The 27,829-nt window shown below is 54.8% G+C and overlaps 1 protein-coding gene across 1 annotated transcript in view; it reads right to left on the bottom strand.

Annotated features, from left to right (window-relative positions):
- Kcnk3 (potassium two pore domain channel subfamily K member 3) overlaps positions 1 to 25,817 on the bottom strand; it is a 36,999-nt gene extending 11,182 nt beyond the window's left edge. The window contains exon 1 of the mRNA XM_059248392.1: positions 25,509 to 25,817. Within this exon, the coding sequence (XP_059104375.1) occupies positions 25,509 to 25,791 (283 nt within the window). The 5' untranslated portion in view covers positions 25,792 to 25,817. The remainder of the gene's footprint in view (positions 1 to 25,508) is intronic.
- Between the last annotated feature and the right edge of the window lie 2,012 nt (positions 25,818 to 27,829).

Raw genomic sequence — 27,829 nt, forward strand, 5'->3', positions numbered from 1 at the left:
ACTAAACTGTGAGCTACTCCAGGGCGGGCACATGTGTGTCTTTTGTGCCTTATGCCCTCCTCACGCCTGGGAAGCAGCTTGGCACAGAGCTGCCTCTGCATAAATCTCTGAGGTTGGAACAGGTTGAAGATAGGGAGGCTGGATGTAGTGTGAGGCTCTGGGAGACTGCTACATGGAAGGACAGCTGGGGATCCTGGGAAGGCTGACTGACCTCAGGCCTGTGGCATTTGTCTTAGGCCACCTACTGTACCAGGTGTCATGATATAGACCTGTGGCCTGTGTCTTTATGGCCAGATGGACAGCTAGCTATACTACATGGCCACAGGCAAGACCTGATCTTCCCTGGGCTCTGAGTGCCTTTCATGGGATATGAAGAGGCTAGGGGAGATGTTCTTAGGCCCCTCCGAACCTGGGGTGCTAGACTCTCATAGGAGCCACAACCTCTAGCCCCAAACCAAAGACACAGCAGTGGTCTCAGTGGCAGTTACCCAAGGGCCAAGGGGATTCTTTGGTGCCCAAAGCAATGACTGGGTCTCTGGCTGCATGATCAGATCACAGTCTTGGTCTGCACTGTTCAAATGCATGGGAGAGGAAGAGTATGGATGAGCCTTCCTGGCTCGCTTTGAGTAGTAACAGTGCCTCAGCTGAAGCAGGTGGTGGGGGGCAGCCAGAGGTTCAAATCCCAGCTCCCCTAGACAGCCTCCCTTCACAGCAGCTTCCCAGGATTGCGGGGAGGCAGCTGCCAAGGAGAAGTCTTGTTGGTCCCAGGTCTCTGACTGCTTGCCAAGCCCCACGGTACCCAGATCTCCATCCCCACTCCTAGTCTTAGAAACCTGTCTTCAGGGCCCTTGAGTCTTCTGTCCTTTTGCTCCTTTGCCTCCAGATACTACCTAGTTGTGGGGCTCGGTGGTGGAGGTGGTGGTGGAGGTGGTGGTGGAGGTGGAGGTGGAGGTGGAGGTGGAGGTGGAGGTGGTGGAGGAGGTGGAGGTGGAGGTAGTGGTGGTGGAGGTGGTGGAAGAGGTGGAGGAGGTGGTGGAGGAGGTGGAGGTGGAGGAGGTGGTGGAGGAGGTGGAGGTGGAGGAGGTGGTGGGGGAGGTGGAGGAGGTGGTGGAGGAGGTGGTGGAGGAGGTGGAGGAGGTGGTGGAGGAGGTGGTGGAGGAGGTGGTGGAGGAGGTGGAGGTGGAGGTGAAGGTAGTGGAGGTGGAGGAGGTGGTGGAGGAGGTGGAGGTGGAGGTGATGGTGGAGGAGGTGGAGGAGATGGAGGAGGTGGAGGTGGTAGTGGAGATAGTGGTGGTGGAGGAGGTGATGGTGGTGGAGGTGGAGGTGGAGGAGGTGGAGGTGGAGGAGGTGAAGGTGGAGATGGTGGTGGAGGTGGTGAAGGTGGAGGTGGAGGCAGAGAAGATTTTCATAACACCTCCCCCGCTCCCTCGTTCCCCCACATGCACCGCTAGTGAATGGCAGTCAAGGGTTGCATTCAGGCCTGGCACCGTGGCCTGCCTAGCTGATGCTAGCATCATGGATGGTGAGTTCTGGAAGGCAGTTGGCCAGGATTTCCAGGGAAGGAAACTAAGCTGAAGGGTTGGATAATTTGTCAAGGCCATCCAGGTCAGTGACAGAGCCCCGTTCTTCCCAGGCCACACACTATTCTTTTTGTTTCTCATATCGATGATCCCCTGGGCTTCTGGGGTCAAGGATCAGGGTCCATGGGACATCTGAGGGGGAACTTCATGAACTCTCCTCTTAGGGTTTCTGGGGAAGCAGCATCAAGGGATGGACAAGCCGCGGGCACTACCTCTAACAACAGCTCTTCCTCCCTCTCCAGCTTCCCCACCTGCACTGGGTCGCTAACAAGGACTCCACCACCAGCCTGAGCCAGAGAGCGGGAGGCTGATATTGTTTGGGAGCTCAGTCCTGGAAGAAGACACTGACCTCTGGCAGAGGAAACCTGGGCACCTGGGGAGGCTGGGCAGGAAGCAGGCACCCCAGAAGGCTGTGACACTTTGTCAGTCTCAAGAAGATCAGGTGGAAAACGGGTGTGACAGGCATGCCTTCATCCTCTTCGCTTGCTATAATCGATTAGCTGAATCAACGTTCCTCTAGCACCTCTGACTTCGTACCAGGCACTCGGCTAAGTGCTGAGGTAGGATGCAGAGATGGGACAGCCAAGTCGTGCTTTTTGAGAACAGACTAGCCAGGGTGCAGGTGGGAAGAGACCAAAAAGCGGAGAGATGCCCTAGGAAGTTCCGAGTCTGTGCCAGGGATGGGGACCCATCCCCTGAAGGTGGGGTGGGACCAGGAAGCCATGGACAGGGAGTCAGAGGCACAACACCTTTGCCAACCTCTATTGGCTGAGAATTCAGTATCTCCTGCTCTTGTGCCCTCTGGAGGTGGCCCTGGACACCTGTAAGCAGTTCCCAGGTCAGGGTGAAATCTAGCCCATGTGCATAGTAGCTTGGTCTTGGATGTCATTATATGTTGGCTCAAGGTCAATGTCTGAGGCCATTCTCAGCCTCTGCTTCCTTTCTTGTTATTTTGGTTCGTTTATTTTGCCACTGACCATTTAAAAAAAAAAACACCAATAAATTTAACTGTAGAACAGTTTTGGGTGAACCAAATGTCCATGAAGACCACTTTCATGCTTTGCCCTGGTTCAGCAGTCCTCCTGTGTTGATGTGAGGCTGGTTGTGTGAATCCCACCTCTCCTATACTGCCTTCTTCTAAGAAGCCTTCCTCCTGCTCTCAGCCCCTGAGAGTCCTCCTCACACCCCCCTATACACTTGGCCTTTCTTGGTGACGGCGGCTGACATGGTCACTCCTCACCATGAGTAAAGCTGCTTTTACTTCACTCTGTCTTGTGGGAGGCAAGTGGGCCACTAGTGTATTGTGGCGCTGAACACTTCTGGGCTCAGAGAGGTGGTTAGGGCCCAGGCATGGCCTGAATTCTGCTGCTTCTCCTTCCCCTCTGTGTGGAGTCTGGGGCTGCAGCTGGGAATGTGGAAGGTGGAGTGTAAGAAGGAAGGAAGGGAGGAAGGAAGGAAGGAAGGAAGGGAGGGAGGAAGGAAGGAAGGAAGGAGGCCCACTGGCCAGAGCACAGTCTAGGAGTGATGGTTCCTTTTCATTGTCAACACAACCCAATCTAGAATCTCCTGGGAAGAGAGTCTAACTGAGGGACTGACTAGATCAAGTTGGCTTGTGGGTATGTCTTTGGAAGATTGTCTTGATTCCTACGATGGAGGTAGGAAGACTCACCCACTGTGGGTGGCACCATTCCCTGGGCTGATCCCAGACTGTGTACATACAGAGAATGGGCTGAGAACAAGCAAGCATACATGCGTTCATTTCTCTCTGCTCTTGATTGTGGGTGTGGTGAGGCCAGCTGCTCCAAGACCCTGCAGTGACGGACTGTCACCTAACTGAGCTGAAATAAACCCTTTGTCCCTTAAATTGTGTTGTTGTTACTGTTGTTGTTGTTTCCAGGGCAACAGACATGAAGCTACAACTCCAGGCTTTTCTGCTCTCAGGGCCCTTGACAGTGATGGCAGCAGCATCGTGGAAGCTAGCCTTTGTTAGCACCTCTGCTCCTCACCATGACTCTCTGACTGGCCAGTACCAGCTCTGTTCCAATGAGGAAACTACAGAAGGGGTGAAATACCACTGGTCCAAGGTCATCGTATAAAAAGTGGCCAAGATTAGGATTCAGCCTAGTCCTTGGGCTCTTCAAAGTTCAGGCACTGCCGGGGGCGGTGGTGGCGCACGCCTTTAATCCCAGCACTCGGGAGGCAGAGCCAGGCGATCTCTGTGAGTTCGAGGCCAGCCTGGGCTACCAAGTGAGTTCCAGGAGAGGCACAAAGCTACACAGAGAAACCCTGTCTCGAAAAACCAAAAAAAAAAAAAAAAAAAAAAAAAGTTCAGGCACTTTCAGGGGTCTGACCACCCAGAGTACCCCCTCCCCCATGGGCTATTTATCTCATCAACAGAATGTGGATATCCTGTCTAGCAGATCTTTGACCATAAGGCCCTCACAGCAGAGCTCAATACTTAAAATATTTGGTCCGAGTGTCTTAGGACCCTGTGTCCAGTAGGTGCTCAAGTCACGATGGGGGAAGAAATTGATCTCCTAAGCCTGGTCCCTGCTCTCTGCTTCTGAAGAGCTCACAACTTGGAGGCCACCAGGCCCTTCCTCCCAGAGAGCAGTTCCTGGAAGTTCTCTATGGAAACCCTGAGAGGTTTCAGTATGGCCCTAAGGCAGACAGAGCTGGAGGTTAGGGTGGGGAGGTCGAGGGTAGGTATGAGGGATAGAAGAAGCCATCCATGGAGGACTTGGTGGGGCGTCTGTGCTCTCCTACCTCTTGGGAGTGGTCCTTCCTGCAACAGCCTCAGTTCAGACAGTCTCTCTTTTTTAGCATCATCCTGGTCCAGGCCACAGTGAATTGATGCAGGATGGAACACCAAATCCAAGAGGATATGCATAACCTATATGAACTATTGCTAAGGCTTAGGCTCGCCCAAGAACTGGACAGAGGGGCTGGATAAGCTCTGGGGAGCCGAGCTACGGGGTGGTAACGCTTTGAGTCCCGGCCGAGACTGTGGTGAGGGAAAAGCGTAAGCAAGTCAGAAGGATGCTGAGAGAAGCCAGAGCTTGGCTGAACAAATTAGAGATGGGGTAGCTCAGCCTGGAGACTGGAGGGAGGGGCCTGGCTCTGGCTGCTGCCCTTTGACCCTGGCTAAAAGGTTAGTACTTCTTTGCAGAAGTCTACTTACTCGCCCGGCTCCAAAGAGGCACTGGCTAAGTCCCAGGTCCTGTGTACGGGAGGCCCAGTCCTACACGTTACATCTAGGATGCTCTGCATGGTTAACAACACAACAGAAGGTCCTGGCCAGATTTCTGGAGATCCATATAGGGTGTATGTAGCATACTACAGTGGGAACATTCTAGTCCCACTGCACTGTAGCCCTGTGAAACTCCTGGGCTGGGACAGTATCAATTTTACAGCTAGGGACGGGGGTTTTGGAAAGGTCAGCCTCTCCCCCATGGGAGGCAGCTGCTTCTCCTGCTACATGTACCACATCTTTGGTCCAATCTGATGAGGCAACTGAGTGACCTTGGGGCTGGAAAGGCTAAATGGAAAGTATCTAGTTCAAGGCCTGTGGGTTGGAGAATCTTAAGACGGGATATTTATTAGTATGTCCGTTTTTTTGTTTTCAACACAGCTCTGAGTTACCACTCCCCACTCAGAAATCTTCCTTATCCTTTGAATTTACACAATACAGCGAAAGGGTCCAGGTCCAGCTCACAGGCTGTAAACCTAGGATCCAGCACACCCCTATCCAGACCTGCTACTTCCTGAATTTCATAAAACTCCAGGCCAGTCTGTACCAAGGGTTCCCTGCCAACTTCGCCTCTGAGCACTGCTCTTCCCCCTGGGCACTTCCTCCCGGTGTGGCTACAGCCCGGAGTTCCCTCCCGGAACGCCTCTGTCCTCCCGGATTAGATATGGGGCTGCTTCTTCTGGCACACCTTTCCCTGTCCCTTAGCTGATAGAAGGGCACCTTCTGCCTTCCCCACTCTCTGCCAGGCATTGCAATGTGCGTGGAAGCAGGTCCTTCTCCTGCTGGCCCACTGCACCCAGAGTCTATGGCTGAAGCCCAGCAGATGTATGGAGGCCAGTCTTGATGGATGGCCTGGGTATGGGGAGAGGCCTTGGGGCATCCTTTCTTTATCACCTGATCCCTACTTTCCTTCCTGGTCATGGCTAGTGGCCCAGACAGTATTGGGCTGGCAGGGAATTTGGGAGCAGATGCCAGGAGCTGTGAAGGGAGGCTTTTCTTAGGCTCAGCACCCTCCCCAGGGCTCAGGAGCTCAGATGGTGGAGGCTGGCATAGCGCCTGTGAGAAGAGGGACTCTAGGCAACAGGGACTTCGGCCTGCAGCAGCTGCTAGAACCTTCTTTCCCCGGAGCCAGTCTGCAGATGTGGGGGCCTCACCCTCAACATTCACCCATGCATGCCGTGCACGCACATGAACACACACACACACACACACACACACACACACACACACACACACTCGTACACCCATGTGCACGTATGAGCACAAGCACACACACCCTGCAGCCCATTGCCTGCTGCCTCCACGTGACCTCGTAGCATGACTCTATCCACATCCAGGGCAGAGTGCAAGAACCAGATGAGCTACAGGGTGAGACACTATGTCGCAATAAGGGGAGGGGTCGGGGTCGTGTTTTTAGAACCGCTGCTGCTCCAGCCCCCCCACCCCACCCCACACCCGTTATCTCTACTTGAAGGCCATGAGGAGTTGGGGCTTCTTCCTCCTCTAAGTCCTCCCTTCCTGTCCAAGGAGACACAGGCTCTACTTAGAAGTTCCACTCTCTGTGGAAACGCCCTTCACTCACCCCTCTGCCCCGATGGAAATGCTCCTATGAAGCATGGGATGATGACAGGGCTTTTCTTTCTCCATCCCTGCTTGGAGACATTGCCTTCCACAAAGAGCCCAGAGGCAGACATTCATTCCCCAGCCTGTCTCACCCAGGCTTACCATTCTCTCTGACCCCCTGCTTTCCTGGCCTTCCCAATGACCTCTGCCAGCCACCTGTCTTCCTGGCCATCCATCTACATCCTGTTCACAGCCCAGAACAGATGACATGGGCCTAGCCAGCATCTTAACAGGAGTGACTTTTTGGCTTCCATGGTCTATTCACACAGCCTAGTTACACCCATGTGTCCCAAGCTTGCTTTTTATGGTGCCAAGAACTCCAACCCAGGCGGTCTCCCCAGGACCAGACAGTCTCCCCAGGACCAGGCGGTCTCCCCAGGACCAGGCAGTCTCCCCAGGACCAGGCAGTCTCCCCAGGACCAGGCGGTCTCTCCAGGACCAGACAGTCTCTCCAGGACCAGGCAGTCTCCCCAGGACCAGGCAGTCTCCCCAGGACCAGGCAGTCTCTCCAGGACCAGGCAATCTCTCCAGGACCAGGCGGTCTCCCCAGGACCAGGCGGTCTCCCCAGGACCAGGCGGTCTCCCCAGGACCAGGCGGTCTCTCTAGGACCAGGCGGCCTCCCTAGGACCAGGCGGTCTCCCCAGGACCAGGCAGTCTCCCCAGGACCAGGCGGTCTCCCCAGGACCAGGCAGTCTCCCCAGGACCAGGCGGTCTCCCCAGGACCAGGCAGTCTCCCCAGGACCAGGCGGTCTCCCCAGGACCAGGCGGTCTCCCCAGGACCAGGCGGTCTCCCCAGGACCAGGCGGTCTCTCCAGGACCAGGCGGTCTCTCCAGGACCAGGCGGTCTCTCCAGGACCAGGCGGTCTCTCTAGGACCAGGCGGTCTCTCTAGGACCAGGCGGTCTCTCTAGGACCAGGCGGTCTCTCTAGGACCAGGCGGTCTCTCTAGGACCAGGCGGCTTCCCCAGGACCAGGCGGCCTCTCCAGGACCAGGCGGCTTCCCCAGGACCAGGCGGCCTCTCCAGGACCAAGCCTTCTCTAACTGCTGCTTAGAGTCTATCTGGCTCCTTCCTTCCCTCTCCTGAGTCCCAGGGTGGAATACAGGCAAGCTGACTTTCTCTGCACTTGACTTTATTCAAATGATTAAATACTTCTGTCACCATTCCTCCTCCCCAGTTCAAAACAATACTAGCTAACATTTATACAGCGCTCACTACGTGCCAGGCACTGCTCTGAGAAAGCTGATCTATGTGCCTCATTTAATCTTCGAGCAATCCTATTCAGTAGGGACTATTATTATCCCCATTTAAAGATGTAGCGACTGAGCCACAGAGTGGTCAAGTACTCACTCAAGGTCACACAGCCAGTGCATTGTGGAGCCGGACCCTATCTTTATACTGTCTCCCAGTGTCTGGCGGTGGGGAATGGGAAGGAAAGTCTCTGAGCAGGTGGATGAGGGGAGACCCGGAGCGTGCTCCTCCTGGGGGAAGGTACTGAGAGAGCTCTAGAGGAAGAGTGGTGGGCAGCCAGCTCACATGGGAGTTAACCACTGCCTCCCTCTTCATTTGTGGATCACTCTGGAGTGTTTTGACAGCAAGGGAGACGCGTGTCACTACTGCTCATCCCACTGAGAGCCACGGAGGCTGAGCTCTGATGGCGATGCAGCTTGGTCAAGGTCACACTATGCCTGGCATGGAAACTTCCCAGGGTCTGGTGCCTGCCTGCCTGCCTGCTGCTGCCCTAGGCTGGAGTCTAGGTTTTAATATAACAGAAACCATCCAATGAGGGGTCAGATAACCCTGGCTCTCACTGGGAGACTCTAGGGGAAGGGTCTCATCTTGCCCGACTCCGTTCTTGGCCCAAATTGGCACAGGCACCTGGGAAGGGCAGCCGGCCAGCCACGTGCCAATGTTACTTTAAAAATAAACCCGGGAAGAACGAGACTTAAAATAACCCTGGGGATGTGTGAGCAGTTAATTACTACTGCAGCCCCCTGTCAGGGATGCGGGGAGTGAGCTGGGCCTCCGTGATGTCTGGGTGCTGGGTCCCCTCTGCTCATATCTTTTGGTTTGTGAATCAAGCCAGGCCTTGCTAAAGCAGCCTGGGGTAGACGGGCACAGAATCCTGGAGGGTCAGGCATGGGTCACTTTTGGGATATTGCGGATGATGTCTCTTATTTCAGGGATCAGATCAGCACGGAGGATGTACCCAAACCTGGCACTCAGGGTCAGGGCGAAGGAGGGCCAGGATCTCTTCCTTGATCCCACGTTGTCTTTGGGCAACACCTTTCTTTCAACTGGAAAGAGCTCTGCTGTCCTGAGCCCCTCCCTTCTCTGAGGTGGGTGTGGCAATGGTAGACAGGCAGCCGGGCAGCCGGGCTTTACTAGTGACTCCCTATTCAGGACTTCTGATAACCATTTCTCATCTATTTCATTTTCCACCTCAGGGAAGAGTAGAGGGTCCTTCTGGCTGTCCATTCCTGATCACCCCCAGAGACATCCTTGGGTCCTCAGTGCTGGGCTGGGGCTAGACTAAGTCCCAGCCAGGCTCTCTCTGTTGCAGCAGGCAATCCAGGCAGGACCACACTCCTGTCCTGCATGGCGATATCTCCCTAAGGCTCTGCCATCCTCTTCCAGCCGCCCCCCTGCCCCCGCCCCATCCCCTGACAACCTGAGGCATAGGGGGTACAAGGACACCTTACAATAGCTCGGAGGGAAGGACATGGAGCCCAGCTGAAGATGCAGCTGACCAAAGATGACAGGCACGCAGGGATCAAAGAGAAAAACAAAGCAAAACAAAACAAAAAAACCAGCTTTCTCAGAGGCAGGAGCTAGAGGTCTAGACTGCTGGGAGCTGACAGGACGGGTCACAGGGCAGAAATGATGGAGGAGGTGGAAGGGTACAGAGCTAGCAGGATTATAAGGGAGGGAGGGAGCTATACAGGAAAAGCTGAGCTGCCAGCCTCGGCTGGGTGTCCCAGCCCATAAAGTTGTTGGGCGTTGTCATCATTTGCATAATAGACCATCATGGACCTAAGGATCACTACCCCTGCAAACAGGAGGGCTGCCATGCTGCTTCCTCTGTCCCAACCCTGCTTCTCTTCAGTTATAGCCCCTGTTCCAATTCAGGATCTACAAGTACAGAGGATCACCGTCCATCGTCCCCCGTCTGTCCCCCCCCCGCCCCCCCCCCGCCCCCCCCCCCCCCCCCCGCAAGCCCTTCCCTTCCTTTGTGCCTGGAAGGAGCTGTAAAACATGACACTCCATGGCCAATGTCCCTTTGACCACGATGGTGACAGATCCACTGACTCTTCCTTTCTAGTCTCCTGATTTGACCTTCCGGCAGCTGTGGACAAGATTGACGGCTCTCTCTGTCAGAACGCTCCTCCTGGCCTTTGGGAAACCACTGTACTGGAGTCCTTCCTTCCCTTCCCCCAGCTCACAGCCAGTCCCTTGTCCACCCTAGTCAAGCCCTTTATCCCCAAGCCACTTCGCTGGCCCGTGTCGTCCAGGCTGGACCCCAGCACTCAGCCCTTCTGCCTCCACCTCCCGTTGCTGGAAGATTCCAGGCATGTGCACCAGCACACCCTCTGCCCTCTGGCCTTTCCTGCTTGATCTTCCACCGTCATAGGAAGGCTGGGGCATTCTGCGGTCCCCAGCTAGTCTCACGCGCACTGGCACCTGGCTTTCAGTATTATTCCTATCTCCCGGGTTGCTGTCTTAGCTTTGATTTCTTCCTTTCGTGGCAGCCTTGCCTTCACAGGCTTGTCTCGAGATTAATCAGGATGTCTCCAACAGCAGCCTTGAATCTCTTTCACAAAACCTGTTACACTCCAGCTTCGTTTTGCATCTGGTAAGTGATCAGCCTCCATCATCACTCACATCAAAGACCCGGGGCCATGCCTGCTTGTTCCATTTCCCTCTAACTCCCACAGACTGCTCCCTTTCCCCGACACAGACATCCTTCCCGTCAGCAAGTCCCAGCCACTCTACTTTCCAAACTGCCTCAATCTGCCCATGACCACCACCTCACCTAATGTCACCTGGTCCAATCACAGTTCTTCCTTGTAAGTTATGGACTATAGTCATGTAACCCACTTCCCTTCTTGTACTGAGTGATTTTTTTTAAATTTAAATTTTATTTTTCACACACACACACACACACACACACACACACACGTATGTGTGCGCATGCGTTTGTGCAAGCACACTTGCATGTGCACATGAGTGTGTGCGTGCGTTTGTGTGCATGCAGCCACACGTACACAGATGTGTATGCCATGGTTCATGGGTGGAGGTCAAAGGACAACTTGTGGGAGTTGATTCTCTCCTTCTATCATACAGGTGAGTCATCAGGCTTTGTGGTGGTCACCTTCCCCTGCTGAGCCAGGCCCAAGATTACACTGCTTTATTTACATGATTTAGTTTCCAGGCGCTGCTTCCCCTAACAAGTAGACATCAGGAGTCCAGGGGCCACCTTTTTCTGTGCTGAGTCTCTGGGGTCCAGGACAGAGCCGGATGCACAGAAGATACTTGTAACAGCCGGGCAGATGGAGAAATGACTGTGTGGAGTGTGAGATGAGTGAGGGAGAGTCAGGGGGGCTGGCTTTGCACATCCATCCCCTCCTGGTCTCCAGCTCTACCTTCTCTCATCTGGAATAGGGAGAAGTTGGGTGGTAATACCGGTTCTCAAGGAATCTGAAGGACCCCAGAGGTTTCTAGAATTTGCTATGTGTCGTGTGTCGTCCCCCCCCCCCCCCCCCCCCCCCCGCTTTGGTTTTTCGAGACAGGGTTTCTCTGTGTAGCTTTTGTGCCTGTCCTGGAACTTACTCTATAGCCCAGTCTGGCCTTGAACTCATAGAGATCTGCCTGCCTCTGCCTCCCGAGTGCTGGGATTAAAGGCTTGCACCACCACCACCTGGCAAATTTGCTATGTCTAATGCTCATCTGAGCCTTTATTCTTCAATAAAGTCAGAGTCAACCACCCCCATCCCCATCTCAGCATGAGGTGGAGTGAGGTGTTAGGGCCGGCTCCATAGGTCCTCAGGATGCTTCACAAACATTCCGACATCATAAACCACCCGGAGGGCTCAAGAGACTGGGCTCTCTCGGTGGGATTGTGAAGAATGATCTGTCAGCAAAATGTCAGTTGCTAGGGCCTTGGAAGCCTTGGAGTCATCCCAGGGTCTGGACAGCAGGGGTGGCCATTTATGCACGCCCTGCGTTGGTTGTGGCTGAGAAGAAGCTGTCTGCAGCTTTCCTCCAGGCCACCTGGTCAGAAGGCACTAGCTGGGGTCAGCCTACTCCTGGCACCATACCGTCTCCTGAGCTCAGCATCCGGGCTACTATAGGAGCTGACAGCCTAGAGATCCTCCCCTTCCCTTTCCGGTGGGAGGTGCCTGCATTCCAGCAGTCTCAAGGGCTGGAGCAGTGGCCTCACTCTGCTGATAAGCTGGACCTTGGCCACAACCAGAATCACTCTCTTTCCAGAAAGGGGTGACTTGGAGGTCCTGTGTAGAACTCTATTCTTGGGACAGACTACAGAGAAAATCCTTCCAGGGCCTGGGCCCCATGGGGTGAAGTGAGGACAAGGGCTTAATCCTGGAGGATGCTGGGAAGCGAGGCCAGGTACATTCAGCAAGACTGAACTCTTAAGACTCTTGAAGTTCTCCCAGCCCTAGACGTCACAGACAAAGCCAGGGTCATATGAGACCTGCTCTAAGTATTACAGTCAGCAAGAAGCAGAGACACAGTGGAGGGGACCACTTTCACTCTCAAGGTCCCCCTCTGTCATTTGAGATGACCTCATCATCCCATGGGTCCCTACATGCCTTAGCTCTGCTGCCCTAAGCTAAATTCTTCCTCACGGTTCACAGAGGAGACATGCCTGCCTGTGTGCCCACTGAGTAACCCATGGGGACAGGGAGGACACAGCGGGAAAATGAGCGCTTGGGACTCTGAGGGCATTGAGCCGAGGGAAGGAGGCCGGCACCCGAGGTTTAGACACATTCTCTCTGGCCTGGCCCGAAGGACGACCAGAAGATGGGCTCCTGTTCCAGAGCCCTGGGTTTCTTCTGACCCGTGCTGTGGAAAGACCATGACTCAGGCTCAGCCATTTGTTCTCTGTTGAGGGAGCTGGTCCTGTGTCGCTGGGGTTGTTTTAGATCAGGCTAAGAGCAATAACCATGAAGGGGTAGACACAGGCTGTCCCCAGGGGTCCTCTGAGACCCTTCTCCTCTGGGGAGGACGAACGTGCTGTTTTCCATTCACCATCTCCTCCCAGTCTGCCATCCAGCTCACCCTAGAAACATTGCCTCGGAGCTCACTGAGCTAAGAGTTCCTCCTTAGCTACTCTTAGGTGTTTCCTAGATGCTGAGAGAACCAAGATAGCTAACTCCTGAGGCTGGTGGGGGTGCCCAGCCACCCAGGGACAGAAGGCTGGTCCTAACAAGCTCTCTATTCTCCCCAGCTGCAGCCTCCCATTACCTGAGAATCTTAAAACATGAGCCTCACCCAGTTGGGCCATGCAGGCCTGTTAATCCTAGGTACTTAGTGGAGTGAGGCAGGAACATCTTGAATTCAAAGCCTGGCTGGGCCACAGAGTGAATCCAAGGCTAGCCTGGGCAATTTATTGAGATCCTGTCTGAAAAATCAAAAGCAGAACACAGGTTTAGTGTAAAGCAAAAACAAGGTTGAGGATGGAGTTGAGTGACAGACTACTTGCCTAGCCCGTACGTAGTTCTCGGTTCAGTCCACAATATGGCAGAATCCTAACAAAGCCACAGGAACAAAATATGAATTGAACTCCCAGGACAGGAGCTAACATGATGGCTCTGGCTCTAAGAACTGGGGTAGCTCTCCTACCCAGCGCAACAGTCAATGTCCCTGTCTTCTCACAGAGGAGCAGGTGAGTTGCCCAAGCCATCCTCAACAGGGCCCTCTTCTTCAGTGGCTCCTTTTAAGAAGTGTCACTTAGGGGTCAGTGGACCAGCATTAATAAATGTGTGTCTGAGATAGCTCTCCACAACGCAGTCCCTTTGTCCTCCACAGGCCAACATGTGTCTATGTGAGGTCCACACATCTGTACTGTGAGAATGACTCACCTCCAGCTATGGCCTGGGGCAGAGGACACTTGTATTCTTGGGGAAGGGGTCAGATTAGGGTCGGATTAAGGGTCTGGTCTTGGTGTTGGCCCCGAGGTCACTCACTGTGGAGCACATGAAACAGCTTTCTCATGCCAAGTCCAGTCTCTCGGCTGGTGAAAAAGGAATAATGATGCCCAACCCTTGAGTTGATGCGAACCCATCAACCCAAGAAATACTGTGTAAGTCCTGCTCATATAAAACACAGCCCCGTCTGCCGCTTGCCAGCCAAGGAGATTTTGGGTGCATGCACCCTTCTACCCCAGACCTCAGGACCCTCAGCTGTAAAATAACGTTTAGATAGTGCCCCTTCCTGGGGCAGCTGTGAGGTCTGGATGAGGTGGTATATTCAAAGAACCCAATTCAGGGTGACAGCCCAAGGAGCAGCCTCGTATATGGCTGTGGAAACTGAGGCAGGCTCTGGGAGAGAGGTCGAGGCCTGACAGTTCTTAGATCTCTGTGGAATATACCAGAGCAGAATTATCTACTGCATTGATAGGAGGCTGGCTCCTGCCTGCGACGCTCTGTCCCTTGTCACCACCTACCACCCCAGAGAGCCTCTCTGAAGGGGCAAGAGGACTAGGCTTTGTCCTGAAGGAGGAGGTTGTCCCCATCTGGGGACCCTGATGTCTCCCTCTCCAGGCTTTCCCATGGGGCTTGGCAGTTCAGAGCCCCGAAGAAAGCGCCCCCGGTGAACCTGTGACCTGCAGGCTGGAATGTGACTTTGGAGGTGTGTCTGAGATGGACATTTCAGAATTGGAGTCACGGCCGGGAGAGACCCTGCATGTTCATGAAAAAAGGTCACTGAGGTCCAGGCCGAGCTTCAGAGCCCACAGCTGAAGTCAAGCAGGGAGTACTTGGGGTCCAGAGACGTGGGTGAGCGAAGGGACACATAGGAGAGGAAGGGGGGAAACTCATAGCAGCCACCCGGGACCTTGCAGAAAATATCCGCCCCCTGTTGAAGGACAGACATCAGGTGCTGTGGTTCAGTGCATTCCCAGGAGCTCCTGCCCACCTCAGTGAGCCTGAGTCTGATCTCACCTCCAGAGTGGACTTTTGGTTGAGAAAAGGGAGTGTACAGGAGGAAGGGGCAGAGACAGGCTGAGGGCTTCTGGGTGACCAGGCTGAAGAGTTTGAACTCTCACCCACAGGTTTAGCTGGGGTCAATAGGCACCCACTGGTCAAGACCCCAGCAAGAGACACAGGTTAGCCGTCCCTCACCTGCACTGCTTGTCACATCAAGCCTACCAGAGCAGTAGTTCTCAACCTGTGGGTCGTGACCCCTTCGGGGGCATCAACAACCCTTTCACAGGGGTCACCTAAGACCATTGGAAAACACACTATGATTCATAACAGTAGAAAGATTAGAGTTATGATGTAGCAGTGAAAATAATTGTATGGTTGGGGGTCAGCACAACATGAGGAACTGTATTAAAGGGTCGCAGCATTAGGAAGGGTGAGAACCACTGTTTTAGATCCTTGTGTGGCCTGTTCCTGGCCCTTCCACCTTGCTCTCTGAAGGTCACTGTCAGTCTTCACCCCCAAAGCCCTATTCAACATTTTTTTTTTGAGACAGGGTTTCTCTGTGTTGTTTTGGTGCCTGTCCTGGATCTCACTCTGTAGACCAGGCTGGCCTTGAACTCACAGAGATCTGCCTGACTCTGCCTCCCAAGTGCTGGGATTAAAGGCGTGCACCACCACCGCCGCCTGGCCCTACTCAACATTTAATGTCCTGCCACTCCAGAAAACCTCAGACCTGACTAAGGGCGGGCCTTCGTTTGGAGTCAGCATGCATACCCGTCAGCTTGGACTTCCCAGGACTCTATTAGACCCCAGCTCTTTGGGGAAGGTTCTGGGTTTTAGCTGTCTGATCTTGTGGTGCCTCATATGTAGCCTGGCATACAGACAACCTCAGAAGATTTCAATGGCTTTTGATAAACCAAGGAGGAAAAAATAGAGCCAGTTCTACCTGGAAGGGGTCTCTAACTTTGGGTACCCAAACTCCCCAGCCCGCCCCGAGAAGATGAAGGACTCACTCAAAACATTTCTGGATAGGGATGAAGCTTAAAAGCTGGCCATTGTATCCACAAGCGCACCACGTGTGCAGTGTGATGGTCCTATGGCCACACTCCCTAGTTGTTCTAATGCCAATCTAGGGGTTGCTAGGATGGCGTTTTGTAAATGGGACTACAGTTCATAGTCAGTTGACTTTGAGTGAAGGAGCGCAAGCTAGCCCTAGGTTATGACGTAGGACTATCTGTTCTCCCAGATAGACTGTCTGGGTCTGACACGATCACCTGAAAGTCCTTATGGATTAGCTGAAGAAGGAATTTGTCTCTGAAGATGAAATTCTGCCTACGGACAGGAACAACCACACAAATTGGGGACAGTTCCCGCCTGCCTTTTAATGATGGAATTTGGCTTTAGCAACCTGCCCTTCCACCCTGTGAGCTAATTCCCGGCAGTCTGCCTCTTTAAACTTCATGTGTATCTTCTGTTGGTTCTCCTTCCCTGGCTGAAGCCTGATGGATGTGTGGTGGTCGTGGTGGTGGCAGGGGCGGTGGGGGGGGGGCGAGGGGGAGGATGGGGTGGAGTGGGTAGGTAGGGTGGGGGATGGGGCGGGGGTAGGTGAATGGGTAGGTAGGTAGGTAGGGTGGGGTGAGTAGGTGGGTGAGTGGGTAGGTGGGTAGGTGAATGGGTAGGTAGGTAGGTAGGGTGGGGTGAGTAGGTGGGTGAGTGGGTGAGTGGGTAGGTAGGGTGGGGTGAGTAGGTGGGTGAGTGGGTAGGTAGGGTAAGGTGAGGATGGGGTGGGGGAAGAGGGTGAGTGGGTGGGTGGGTAGGTCAGGGGGCAGGGGTGGGGGGCTTCTACCAATATGCAGTGTCTGCTTATCTGCTCCCTGGGATGGGAGCTCACCACCTCTTGAGGCAACACAAGCTGTCTTCGGCCAGCTTCAACTTTAACAAGACCCGCCTTACATTGGACAGAATTATCTTCCTACGGCCTCTTCCTGTTGGTGTGGGTTCAACCCCACGGATCTACTCAGAACAAGTCTGGTCCTTTCCCCTCACCGTAGGGATCTGAAGGGGGATTTCTTTTCTCTATGACCCTCTGTCCTGGAGGGTTTTTTGGGTCAACTTGACACAAGCTACAGTTATCTTGGAAGAGGAACCTTAGTTGAGAAAATGCCTCCCTCAGATTGCCCATAATCATGTCTGTGGGGCATTTTCTTGATTGATGTGGGCAGGCCCAGCACAGAATGTGGTGGTACCACTCCTAGGCAGGTGGTTCTGGGGTGTAGAAGAAAGTGAACTGAGCAAGCCAGGAGGTACAAGCCAGCAAGCAGCATTCCTCCATGGTCTCTGCTTCAGCTCCTGCCTCCCAGTTCCTGCCTTGCCTGCCTGTCTTGAGCTTCCCTCAGAAACAGATTATAACCTGTAATAAACCCTTGTGATCATGGTGTGCATCACAGCAGGAGACGCACCCTCATTTAACACACTGCTTTTCCCCTGACTGATCCCCCAGGTTATCGACGACGTCCCTTTCAGTTTGCAAATACTGGGGTCCTCCTGGACCCAGGAGTAAAGCAGCTTTATCTGCCACCCGCTTTCCACACCATATTGACGCAACAGGCTGAGTGTTTTGGGGAGCTATGGGACGGGACTTCTCCAGGCTTTTCCTGCCTGGATCCATCCCATGGGAGGCACAGGTCCTTCTTGACTGAGGAAATGATTTTCCAGCTTATAAGGAGAGAGGGTGCTATTCTGTCCTTGGGGACATTGGGCAGTGCTACGGACTCCCAAATCCACATGTTCAAACCCGATCCCCAGTGTGCTGATGTTTGGAGGGGGGGCGTTGGGCAATGAGGATGGAATCCTTCTCAGTGGGATTAGTCACTTTGTAAAAAGAGACAGGCCTGTCTCCCTCTTTCTGAGGTGGAGAAGGTAGAGTCAGGCCTGTGACCCCAGTTACTCTGAGGAGGGAGGATTATAGACCTGAGGTCTGCCTGGGCTGCAGAGCAAATTCAAGACTATCGTGAGGTAATTTGGTTACCCTGCTTCAAAAAAGCAAAAATAGAGCCAGGTGGAGCGCCTCAGTAGAGCACTTGCCTCGCATGCGTGAGCTCCTCCTTACATTCAGTCCCTGGGCTGGGCAGGCAGTGGGGAGGGCAGGTAAAAAACCAGCAAGCAGGAAGCAGACCATTCCCTACCAGACACCCAATCTGTGAGCACCTGGATTTGGGTTCGCTCCGACACTAACCCCATGAGAAATAACTGAGTGTGTGTTTAAGCCACTCAGCCACACAAAGTTCTAAGAGCCCTGGCACAGACCAAGACCAAGATAAGCCAGGAGGGAGGAGCCAGTTTCTCATTGGTGTTTACTTCTCCATAGAACTCAGGAGTTTGTGTGTGTGTGTGTGTGTGCATGTAGGGTAGGTAGGGGAAGTGCAGCAACCAAGGGCCAGCAGACTTCTAGTTGCCACTGACCCCATGGGGTAGGCCCTTCACTACTTCTCTGTCCCCCAACCCCATGCTCCCCATTCCCCTCACCCCAATACGGCATGTGGTACCCAGGCTCCATAGTTGGTCCCAGTGGCGTGAGGCCCAGCTTCTCTGAGCCCCAAGGAGGGGGTACAGCCTTCAAGTCCCATCCTATGGGCTCTTCAGCTTCTTTTTATTAGCACAATCGTGCCCACTGCACGGGTGTTCCAGAAGCCAGGCTTCCTGTGCTGCCCTAGGTGTGAGCGCTGCCAAGCGCAGGGGCGCGAGCCTGCAACCCTCCAGCCTAACACTGCTGTCCCCCTGCTACCTTCCTATAGGACAAGTTTGGGGACAATTTTTGTTGTTGCCCTCTTTATTTTTGGGTGCCAGAGATCAAACCCAGGGCCTTGGGCACGCAAGGCAAGTGCTCTGCTCCTGAGCTATATCCCTACCCTTTTTCTTCATTAAAATGCCAGCTGGCATGCACATTTGGCTTTGGGAGAGGAGGGTTCTGTTCCTTCAGTGTGGAGGCTGCCCTTGGAGCAGACCCTCCTCTTTGGGCCCAGGATCTTCTTCACTTGTAAATCCCTTCCAACTTGACTCAGTCCCTCTTACGCCTCCTGCTCCAAGACAAAAATGCCATTGGAAGGAGGAGATCTGACCCTGGTGTGGGATTCTGATGACCTTCCTCATGATTTCAGAAATGTGTTGTATTCCAAAACCTTGAAGGGTGTCATTCATGTCGGTGTGTATTTTTGGAATCTTTGTATGACTTACGATTAATTGAATTTTAAGCAGTGTGCTCATAGATCTCTAGCATTGGTGTCCCTTGGGGCCTGTTTTAAATGCAGACTCTCAGGCTGCGTTTCACAGCTACTGATCCGGAATCCACATTTAAATCAGGGCACCCGGGGCCCGCCCTTCACGGGAGAAGCATCGAGTTAGGGAAGCCCTAGGTGAAGCCTGACTCAATGGAGATGGGAAGCTAGGCAATCACTAAACTCCTTGGGGAGACATCTGCTCCTCTGTGAGCAGAAGAGAAGGTGGTGGTGGTAGTGGGGGGGGGGGGCTAGAGACAGAGAGACACAAAGAGAGATAGAGACAGAGACACACACACAGAGACAGATCTCTTGTTCTGGCCACCAAGGCCATGTTCCTACTTTCCATTCCCTTTTTAAGGGGCTTTGCTGTGTCACTAGAAGAAACTGAATTGGGTACAGGAGTGGTGAGAAACCCCTTCTGTGCCAGGGGTAGTGGTGTACTCCTTTATATCTGTGAGTTTGAGGGCAGCAGCCTGGTCTACACAGTGAGTTCCAGGATAGCCAAAGCTACATAGTGAGACCCTGTGTCAAACAAACAAACAACAAACAAACAGCAGCAAGCAATCCTTTTGTAAAGAGTGAGAATAGAAGGCCAGCTTTGGCTTGGCTCCGCTACAAAGAGGCCACCAGACCCGGAGGCGTTGCCTGCTCTCAGCTACGGCTAAGGCACACTAGCCAACGAGGAAGTGAAGAATTGGCTTGTGGCAGTTGCCAGGGCCTGGGCAGCTCCAGGTGAGGGGCAGGTCCCCGGAGACCCCTGGCAGCTGTCCAAGCACAGGCAGTTTCTGAACAGCCAGAGAGCATGCGTGGTCTGGGAGGAGGCAGCGGCGGCGGCGGCAGCTGGGTGCTCAAACGGCTCTCTGTGCTACCACGACAGGCATTTGTCATGTGGCTCTCTGAGGACCAGAGGCTATCAGAGGGGTCAGAAAACAGGGCTCCAAGCCCAGCTCTGCGTGACCTTTAGCAAGCCCCTTCTCAAGTCCTGTGGACACAACACAAGAGAGGTTTGAGCTCATTCTTCTCTGGGCAAACTGCTCTGTGCAATAGTCCTGCATTCACCCTGGCACCCACTCTCTGTCATACACAGGGTCACACAGAAGAAACCGCAGAGACTCCATGGGAAGAATGGCTCTCGGAAAAGATGCCCATACACATACAGGCCTGGGAGGCGGGGAGGGGTGGGGGTGAGTCCTGGGGCTGACATTTATTTCTGTAGTGTCTTAGGCAGATTTCCAAACCTCTCTGAGCAGGGCAGTGTGGGAACAGTGGTGGTGTACAGCACGCAGGAAGTGCCTGGTCTGCTGCAGACACATGTCAATTTCCTGAGCCCACGGGCCTGGATACAGGGCGGAAGAGGCGCTGGGTCCACGCTGGTAGTCCCAGCAGAGGTTGGCCTAGACTGGCAAGACCATGGCCTCGCTTAGAGTTTGCTCTCTCCCCCTGGCTGCTGGTTGGCTACAGGGAAATCATTTTCGGTTTTTAAAAATTATTATAAAATCGACTCGCAGACCCACGGTTGGCACTGCCAGCTGAAAGCTGTTTATGGTGGGGACGCTCGTTACAGTCATCTGTGCTTGTTTGTGTTTGCCTTGGAAAATACTTATTGTGTTTGTCCTCTCCTCGCTGCGGCCAGTCGTGTGTCTGACTATTTCTGTCCTGTTCTCGCCTCGGCTCACTCCGACACCTCCAGCTCCCCACTGGAATGCGTGGGAACTGGATGGGCAAGCAGGAGGACCTCTGGCTAAATCTACCCACTTCTAGGTAAGGAAACTGAGGGCCAGAGAGGACCAGTAACTGAACCGGGTGGAACTAGATTTTTTTTTTTTTCTGCCTTGCTCCGAGACATAACAAGTTCTCCTAGCACAGGGGCCTTCACTCTAAATTTTCTGAGGGTCTGCCTGCTCAGAAGAGGTAGCACAGCCCTTGAACCTGCATGTTAGGTGGGCTCCAGGCATGAAGAAGGAAAAGGGGACCCTGGGGTACGATCTTGGGAGGGTAAGACAAAGGGATGTGGTAGCTTCCTGATCTTGTCCCAACGCCCCCCCCCACTCCTCCCTCACTCCCCCTCCCCTCACTGGCCCTATTTCTTAAGAAAGTAGCTCTGCCATCATAACCCTGAAGAGACAGAGTGAGCCCTTCCATGGGGGAAGGCACACTCCATGAACGGTAACATTATTGATAGTAAACATTACAGACACCATTAAATATCGAATCTACCAGGCGCGTCCCTTGCATGAAAGTATTATTTCCTGCTGATAATTTCATTCTCATTTTATAACTGACAGAATGAGATCTGAGAGATTTAATAGCTGGGGCAGGACACGGGAGGGGATAGAAGGTGGGTCGAAATGAAGTCGGGGGCTCTGGTTTCCAAGTTAGGTTTGGGGAGTCAAGGTAGAGGGGCCTGCCTGTAGGCAAAGAGCGGGGTAATGCTGGGGGATGCACAGTGTGAAGATCACGGCCGATCATGGGTTTCATCAAGCGCTCTCAACTTGCCGTGTAGCCTTGGGCAAGTTATTGACCTTTCTGAGTGGTTGGGTGTTCCCTAACATCACCTCTTATTCTCTTATTATAGGGCTCTGTGATTTGGGAAGTGGCAGGGCACTTCTGGGAAAGATATAAAAAGGCACCGTTTCCCTCTTGGGCCACCTGCTTGAAGTCAGTCCCCGGGCCACACCGTGCTGCATAGCGAGGCACAGGAGGCTGTGCTCAGCGGGAGGTCGGGCGGGCGAGGAGCCAGAGAGCAGCAGCAGCCCAGGCTTCCTGCCTGGGCTCCATCAACAGATCTATCACCTGGTCTCTCGTTGCCTTAGAGCCTGAAAGATTCCCAGGCTTGCTGTGAGAGAACCAGCACCTGTGAGTCCCACACAGCCTCGGGGACAACCAGGTGCCAGGCACAGATCTATCTGTTTTGGGCCATTAGGCGATGCGCGAACAGCGCCGGGCTAGGGATGAACCAGCTTGGCTATCTCGGTGCCTTGTAACCCAAGGGTCTGGGCTGGGTTTGAGGTGGAGAAAGGACCTGCCAGTGAGAGGCGGATAGGTCAGTTGAGGCTGCACAGGTGCTTTACTCTGCAGCTCCGAGGCCATGGGTGAGTGGCTGACTTAAAGCCTTCCAATGCTTAGCTGGAAAGTGGGGGTAATAAGGTCAGCGTTGGAGGACTGGCGGAGCTTAACAAGGGGATACAAATGAAGTGTCCGGATAGAGCCTGCCAGAGCGGAGATCATAAAGGGAGGCTGCCCTTACTATTGTGGCTACTGTGGCAATAAAAAATAGCATGATGGGCTCTCAGTTGGTAGAGCGCTTGCCTAGCACACTGGAGTTCCTGAGTTCTGTCCCCAGCATCACAAAACAAACAAGTAAATAGAACTAAACAAGTAATAACAGGTAAAGAGGCAAGCGGGGGGCTGCAAGTCAGATTTTGTTCCCCCTCTATGTGACTGCCCCCCCCCCCCGCCGCCCCGTGCCTTCTCTGTAGGAGGAGGTGATGGCACCAGCTGATCCCCAGGCCCCTTCCTCCTCTGACAGCTCTAGGCTATGAATAGAGGGGGCTGGGGCCTGGAGGAGTTTGATGACTCAACAGTTAGGGAGGGCGAGGTTTCCCAAGGAAAGAGTTTCCATTTGTGTCTGGTGAACTTGAGGAGCAGGGAAGGAAGGGTTCCCTAGCAGTGAGGCCAGGGATGAGGGGGTGGGAATGAACAAGGTGACTAACCAGGTGAATGACTAAGTCGGACCCTGCTGACCGCCAACCAATCAGGGCTACTCGTGAGCATCCTGCAAGTTGGCATCACTGGGCACCTGGTAGCTCTGCCAGGCTGGCCCTGGGCTTCATAGCATATGGAGGCAAAGGAAGCGGCCAAGAGGCCAGCAGGGACACAGCCCCCGGGTGGGTGTGGAGTCAGAAGCGCCAGCTTCCCCTTCTGAATCCGCTGCCCATCAGCCTGGTGGCTCTGGGCAGGAGATCCCTTCCCTTCCCTGACCTGTACCCACTGCTTGGAGTAACAGAGCTAATAATCCCACACTGAGTTGTGAGGGCTGAGATCCAACCAAGCGACAACACCGTTGCAGTCACTAGTTGCCGACTGAATGGGAGGCTCCGTCATTTAACCAAACTTAGCCAGTGGGATTGGCCACAAGATGTTCCCAAGTAGGCAGATGGGTCAGGAACAGGCTAACAACATTCTCACACACAGCCCTTCCAGGCATCCCATCGCTACCCCAAGGACAGCTTCCAGCTAGGTGGCAGAGGCAAAGTGAGAGGCAAAAAAGGAGCCAGGTATGGTTGGGTGGTGTAGGGAGTAGGCTCTGCCCGTCTAGGGTGGTGACTTTCTTTTTGACCAGCCCTGTATAAATATCAGCTGTGTTCGGCTGCTAGTCCCAGCTTCTAGCGTCTCTCTAGGTAAGAACCACGGGCAATTTGAAAAGCAACAGCATGGTTGGAGGGGAAGGGTACCACCTGTCATGTCTGCACACGTTAAACCCATCAATAGCGTTCTCCAGTGCCCATGGCTGTGGGGCACCTTGCTAGCTCTCAAAATCTACAGAGATGGGCTTTGCTTTCATGGACATTAACAAGACTGTGTGTGGTCAAAAGACAAACACACTCCTTAGGATGTAAATAAGCATTTAAAAGAGCCCATACTGGGTCACTTAGGTCGTCTTGCCAATAAATCCTGCTGTAGTCCTCAAGGACAGTGGCCCTGTAAGGCTTAGCATGGGTGCGTGGGGAGGGGTGCGGGGGGGGGCACAGTGGTGTTAAACTGGACCTAGAGAGCAAAGGGAAGGCAGAAGAAACATGCTGTTGGCTAGAAACATGTTAAGTATTCTCTGAGGGATGATTTGGAGGCTATGGAGAGAAATCATCCAACTAACAAGTAAGAAGTAAAGTTAGGCATGGAGGTGGAGGTGGGGTAAGGAGCACGGGGCAGTGGGGAGCCAGGTGGGCTTTGGTGAAGCAGGCTAGAACAGCTGTGCTTTGGGAGTTTTGTTTTAGTTTTTCTCTGCAAGCATTTGTCCCAGGGATGCTGTTTGCTGTGGCGATGAGGCTGGAAGCAAGGTCAGCTGGGAGGTTTCCGTGAAGCAGGAGGAAAGTTGTACTAATTGGGGAACTCGTGTGGGAAGAGGGAGAGAGGTGTGCACAGGCCACACTGATTCACAGACAGCTAACCTACCGTGAAACTCCGGGCAAGCGGCAGTGAGATGTGGAGGGAAGGGGGTCCTAGAGCCAACCTACTCTTTGGGTAGTGTCTGGGTGTTCCTTTTCCCACTGCTGGAGAGCAACAGAGCCCCAGAACGGAATTCTGCAGTGGGTAGACAGTGTCCAGCTCTGCCTTTAACCTGCTTCTACTCCTGTTGACTCCCAGGAAAACACTGCCATCTTCTTATGGGCTTTGCCAAATGGCAATGAGCCCCTGGGAGTTCAGCCAAGGCAGGGGGTGGGGGTCAGGATGAGAAGGAGTGGGGAAGATGGAGGAAACAGCTCCTGGAGGCATCCCAATGGCTTTGGGGGAAGGTGGGTTCCCAATCTCAGAGTCCAAGCACGTCAGGGCTGGGAAGAGCCCTTGACATCATTTTGGCCAACCTCTACATGTTGGGACATGAGCCCAAGATCCAGGCAGGAGAAGGGACTTGCCCAAGGTCGGTCATGATTAGTGATGGAGCTGGGTTGCAATCCCAGGGTCCTGGGAATGGTTAAGGTGTGTGATCCTGGCTGGACACTGACACTTCAACAGCTTGGTGAAGGGCCTGGCTGGAGATGCCTTTCCTGCCGGACATCTGTTTGTGTCCTCTCTCTCTCTCTCTCTCTCTCTCTCTCTCTCTCTCTCTCTCTCTCTCTCTGTATACCTGTGTGCCATGTTCTCAGAGGATCTGGGTGTGCATGTGGCCTCCTACAGAGTGATCTGCCCTGGCCTTGGAAAAGAAGTGGAGCCATTCCTGTGAGGTGACTGTTTTGCTGGGACACTGGGAAAGAAGGCTAACAGGACCGAATCTGGCTGCCAGCCCCTGCTCTGCTGCCCTCAGAGAATTACAGGCCCTGTCTGGTGCAGCCCAAACTCATGGAGATGGACACACACTCACACACCCACACCCACACCCACGCGGACACACGCACCCCACCCCCCCTCCCCAGCAGCACTCAGTCGCAGTTAGAGAGTGGCCCGTGTGTCGCGGAGTGCAGCGTTCCGGCATGTACGGGCCTCCCCACAGCCCAGCAGGTGTGGACACCCGGGTGCCCAAGCCCAGCGTCAGGGACACGGAGGAGTGGCACGCTCCCGGGCTGCTCACTCCGGGGCACCCAACCCCAGGGCCTAGCCCGGCCACACCCCTCCTCCCGAGCCTCGGCCGGGCTGCTCCTGTCCCTCTCACACACTTGAGTCCCCTGGGGTCCTCGCACAACCCGGCCAAGGCCAAGTTAGGGCTGGCCCGGGCTGGAGCCAGATCGGGAGTCAGGGGTCCCCCCCGCAGAGCAGACACGCGGGGCTGAGCCCCGGCCGCTGGGAGCGCGCGGGTTCCGCGGCCCGCCCAGCTCCGCAGGGACCCCCTCAGCGGCGGGCGGCTCCCCAGCATCCCAGGTCCCCGCCCCCGTCCCCTCCGGCGCGGCGAGTGTAGTTACCGATGGTGGTGATGACGGTGATGGCGAAGTAGAAGGAGCCGGCGAAGCGCCACTGCACGCCGGCCTTGTGCGGCTTGAGGCGCAGCACGACGCGCTCCAGCTCCTCGTAGCCGCCCTCGCTGAGGTTGTAGCGCGCCCGCAGCTCCAGCTGCCGCAGCTCCAGCCGCTGCCGCTCGATCATCTCCGGCTCCGACTCCAGCGCGTCGAACACGGCGGCGCCCACCAGCAGGTAGGTGAAGGTGCACACGATGAGCGCCAACGTGCGCACATTCTGCCGCTTCATCGTCCCTCCCCGGGTGTCGCCGGCCCTCCGGCGTCTCCGGCCCGCGCCCCGGCCCCGGCCGCCGCCGCTGCTGCTGCCCCGGAGGCGGCCTGGGGCATGGCTGCGCTCGCGGATCTCCACGCCGGGTACCAGCTCCGCACCCCGGGGCCGCTGCCGCCGCCGCCGCCGCCGCCGCCGCCGCCGCTGCCGGCCGCCGCGGAGCTGTCCCTTCAGCACCACCCACCGCCCTCCTCCGCCCGCCCCCGCGCCCGCCCCCCGGCCGCCGGCCGCCACCTCCCGCCTGCCCTCCCGCCCAGCCAAATAAGGACTGGGGAGCCGCGCCGAGGGCGGGGAGGGAAGGGGGAGCGAGCGGGAGAACCCGGGCAGGACAGAGGCGGGAGAGAGAGAGAGAGAGAGGGAGAGCGAGAGCGGAGGGGGGGGGGGGAACAAGATGGGAGAGGGAGGGAGAGAGAGAGAGAGGGAGACAGAGATCCAGCCCGCCAGCCCCAGAGAAAACTAGGCAGGGAAACAGATAACTACAGGGAAGGGAGAGAACTGGGGGGTGGGGGGGGTGGGCTGTGTGTGTGTGTGTGTGTGTGTGTGTGTGTGTGTGTGTGTGTGTGATGGAGGAGACAAGCTAGAGGTCCACACAGACTCAGGAAAAGGGGGACCTGGCAGAAAAATGTGGTGCAAAAGATGCAAAGAGAGGGACAGACTGAGCCAGGGAAACTTGGAGAGCTGGAGAAGACATAAATGTCCTGAAAAGGGGCAGCCACGGGAGTGAGAAGAGCAAGACAGAGAAATCCCCCTTCTCTATCTACCCTTGGCTCTAGTCACGGTGCTGAGGAATGGGGGGGGGTCCTTGGGCTCTGATGGCCCACTCCTTAGCACACGATGGGGAAACTGAGGCACAGGAGGTGAAGTGATATATGGGACACACTCGGAGAGTTGGTGACTGGGCTCAGTCAACCCCCTCCCCACCCAGGTCACACTTCCTTGCCTGTCCTCCAGCCCCTGGCTTATCTTAGAAACTGGCAGGGATTTGCTGTGCCCCCCCCCCCCCCCGGGGTACATTGTGAGCCAATACTCCAGGGAAAGCTTTCTCTCCTGACACAGAGTTCCTTCCCAGGTTAGCACCAGGCACTGGTGACTGGCTGAGAAAGCCAAGGCTGGTAGCTGAGGCCACCTGCCACATCTTTCTATCGATGGCCCTTGTCCCACACCAGCGTGACAAGCAGGACTTGGGCTGCATAGAAATCACAGGAGACCACCTTGAGGCACAGACCAGGAATGGGTGGGGATCTAGCTGAAATCTGGGGTGGGGGTAGGAGGAGTCCAGACCTAATGACTAACTGACAGACAGATGGGAGAAACTGAAACAGGAGTCTCCCTGCCTCAGTTTCTTCATTTGTCAACATGGGCCGGGGGCTGTGGCGATGAAGAGGGGAACCCGACGGGCAGTGGGAACTCAGGCAAAGTGTTAGAGCTCCTCTTGGAGCCATGTGTCCTTATCTCTTCCGTGAGTTGTCATGGCAGATGATCCCCGGGGCCTTACTCAGCTCCAAACAGCTCCGGATGTGGATGGGCTGAGAGAGCAGAATGTTTGGAATGCAAATCCCAGTGCCAAGGAGGGTCAAGCAGCCCTTCACGGGACCCTGGCGTAGGCCACATAGAGAGCCGTGGAAGAGGCCCAAACCCCGTGGTTCGGGAGGTAGCAAGCAAGGGAGGGCACCATCTGCCACATTCTGGGCTGGGATGTCACTGCCAGACACCACTCTGTATCCGAAAGAAGAGCTACCAGCCCATTCACTCCACCAGGACGCACCCTTGTATCCTTTGGGGTACCCCACACTCACAAGCTTAACCTTGACCTCGGTCCTCACAGGTAAGTCTGTTCATACTGAGGACTATTTTATAGGTGGAGAAACTGAGGCTGAAGGAGATGTAATCACCTAGGGTCCCTGAGCTGAGAGGAGACTTCTGCCTATTTGTGTCTCGAGACCGTGCTCTTCACCTTGAACCTCATTTCTTTTCCCTTCTCTAAAATGGGTTTGATCGT

Source organism: Peromyscus eremicus, chromosome 22 (assembly GCF_949786415.1).
Source record: "Peromyscus eremicus chromosome 22, PerEre_H2_v1, whole genome shotgun sequence".
NCBI lineage: Eukaryota > Metazoa > Chordata > Mammalia > Rodentia > Cricetidae > Peromyscus > Peromyscus eremicus.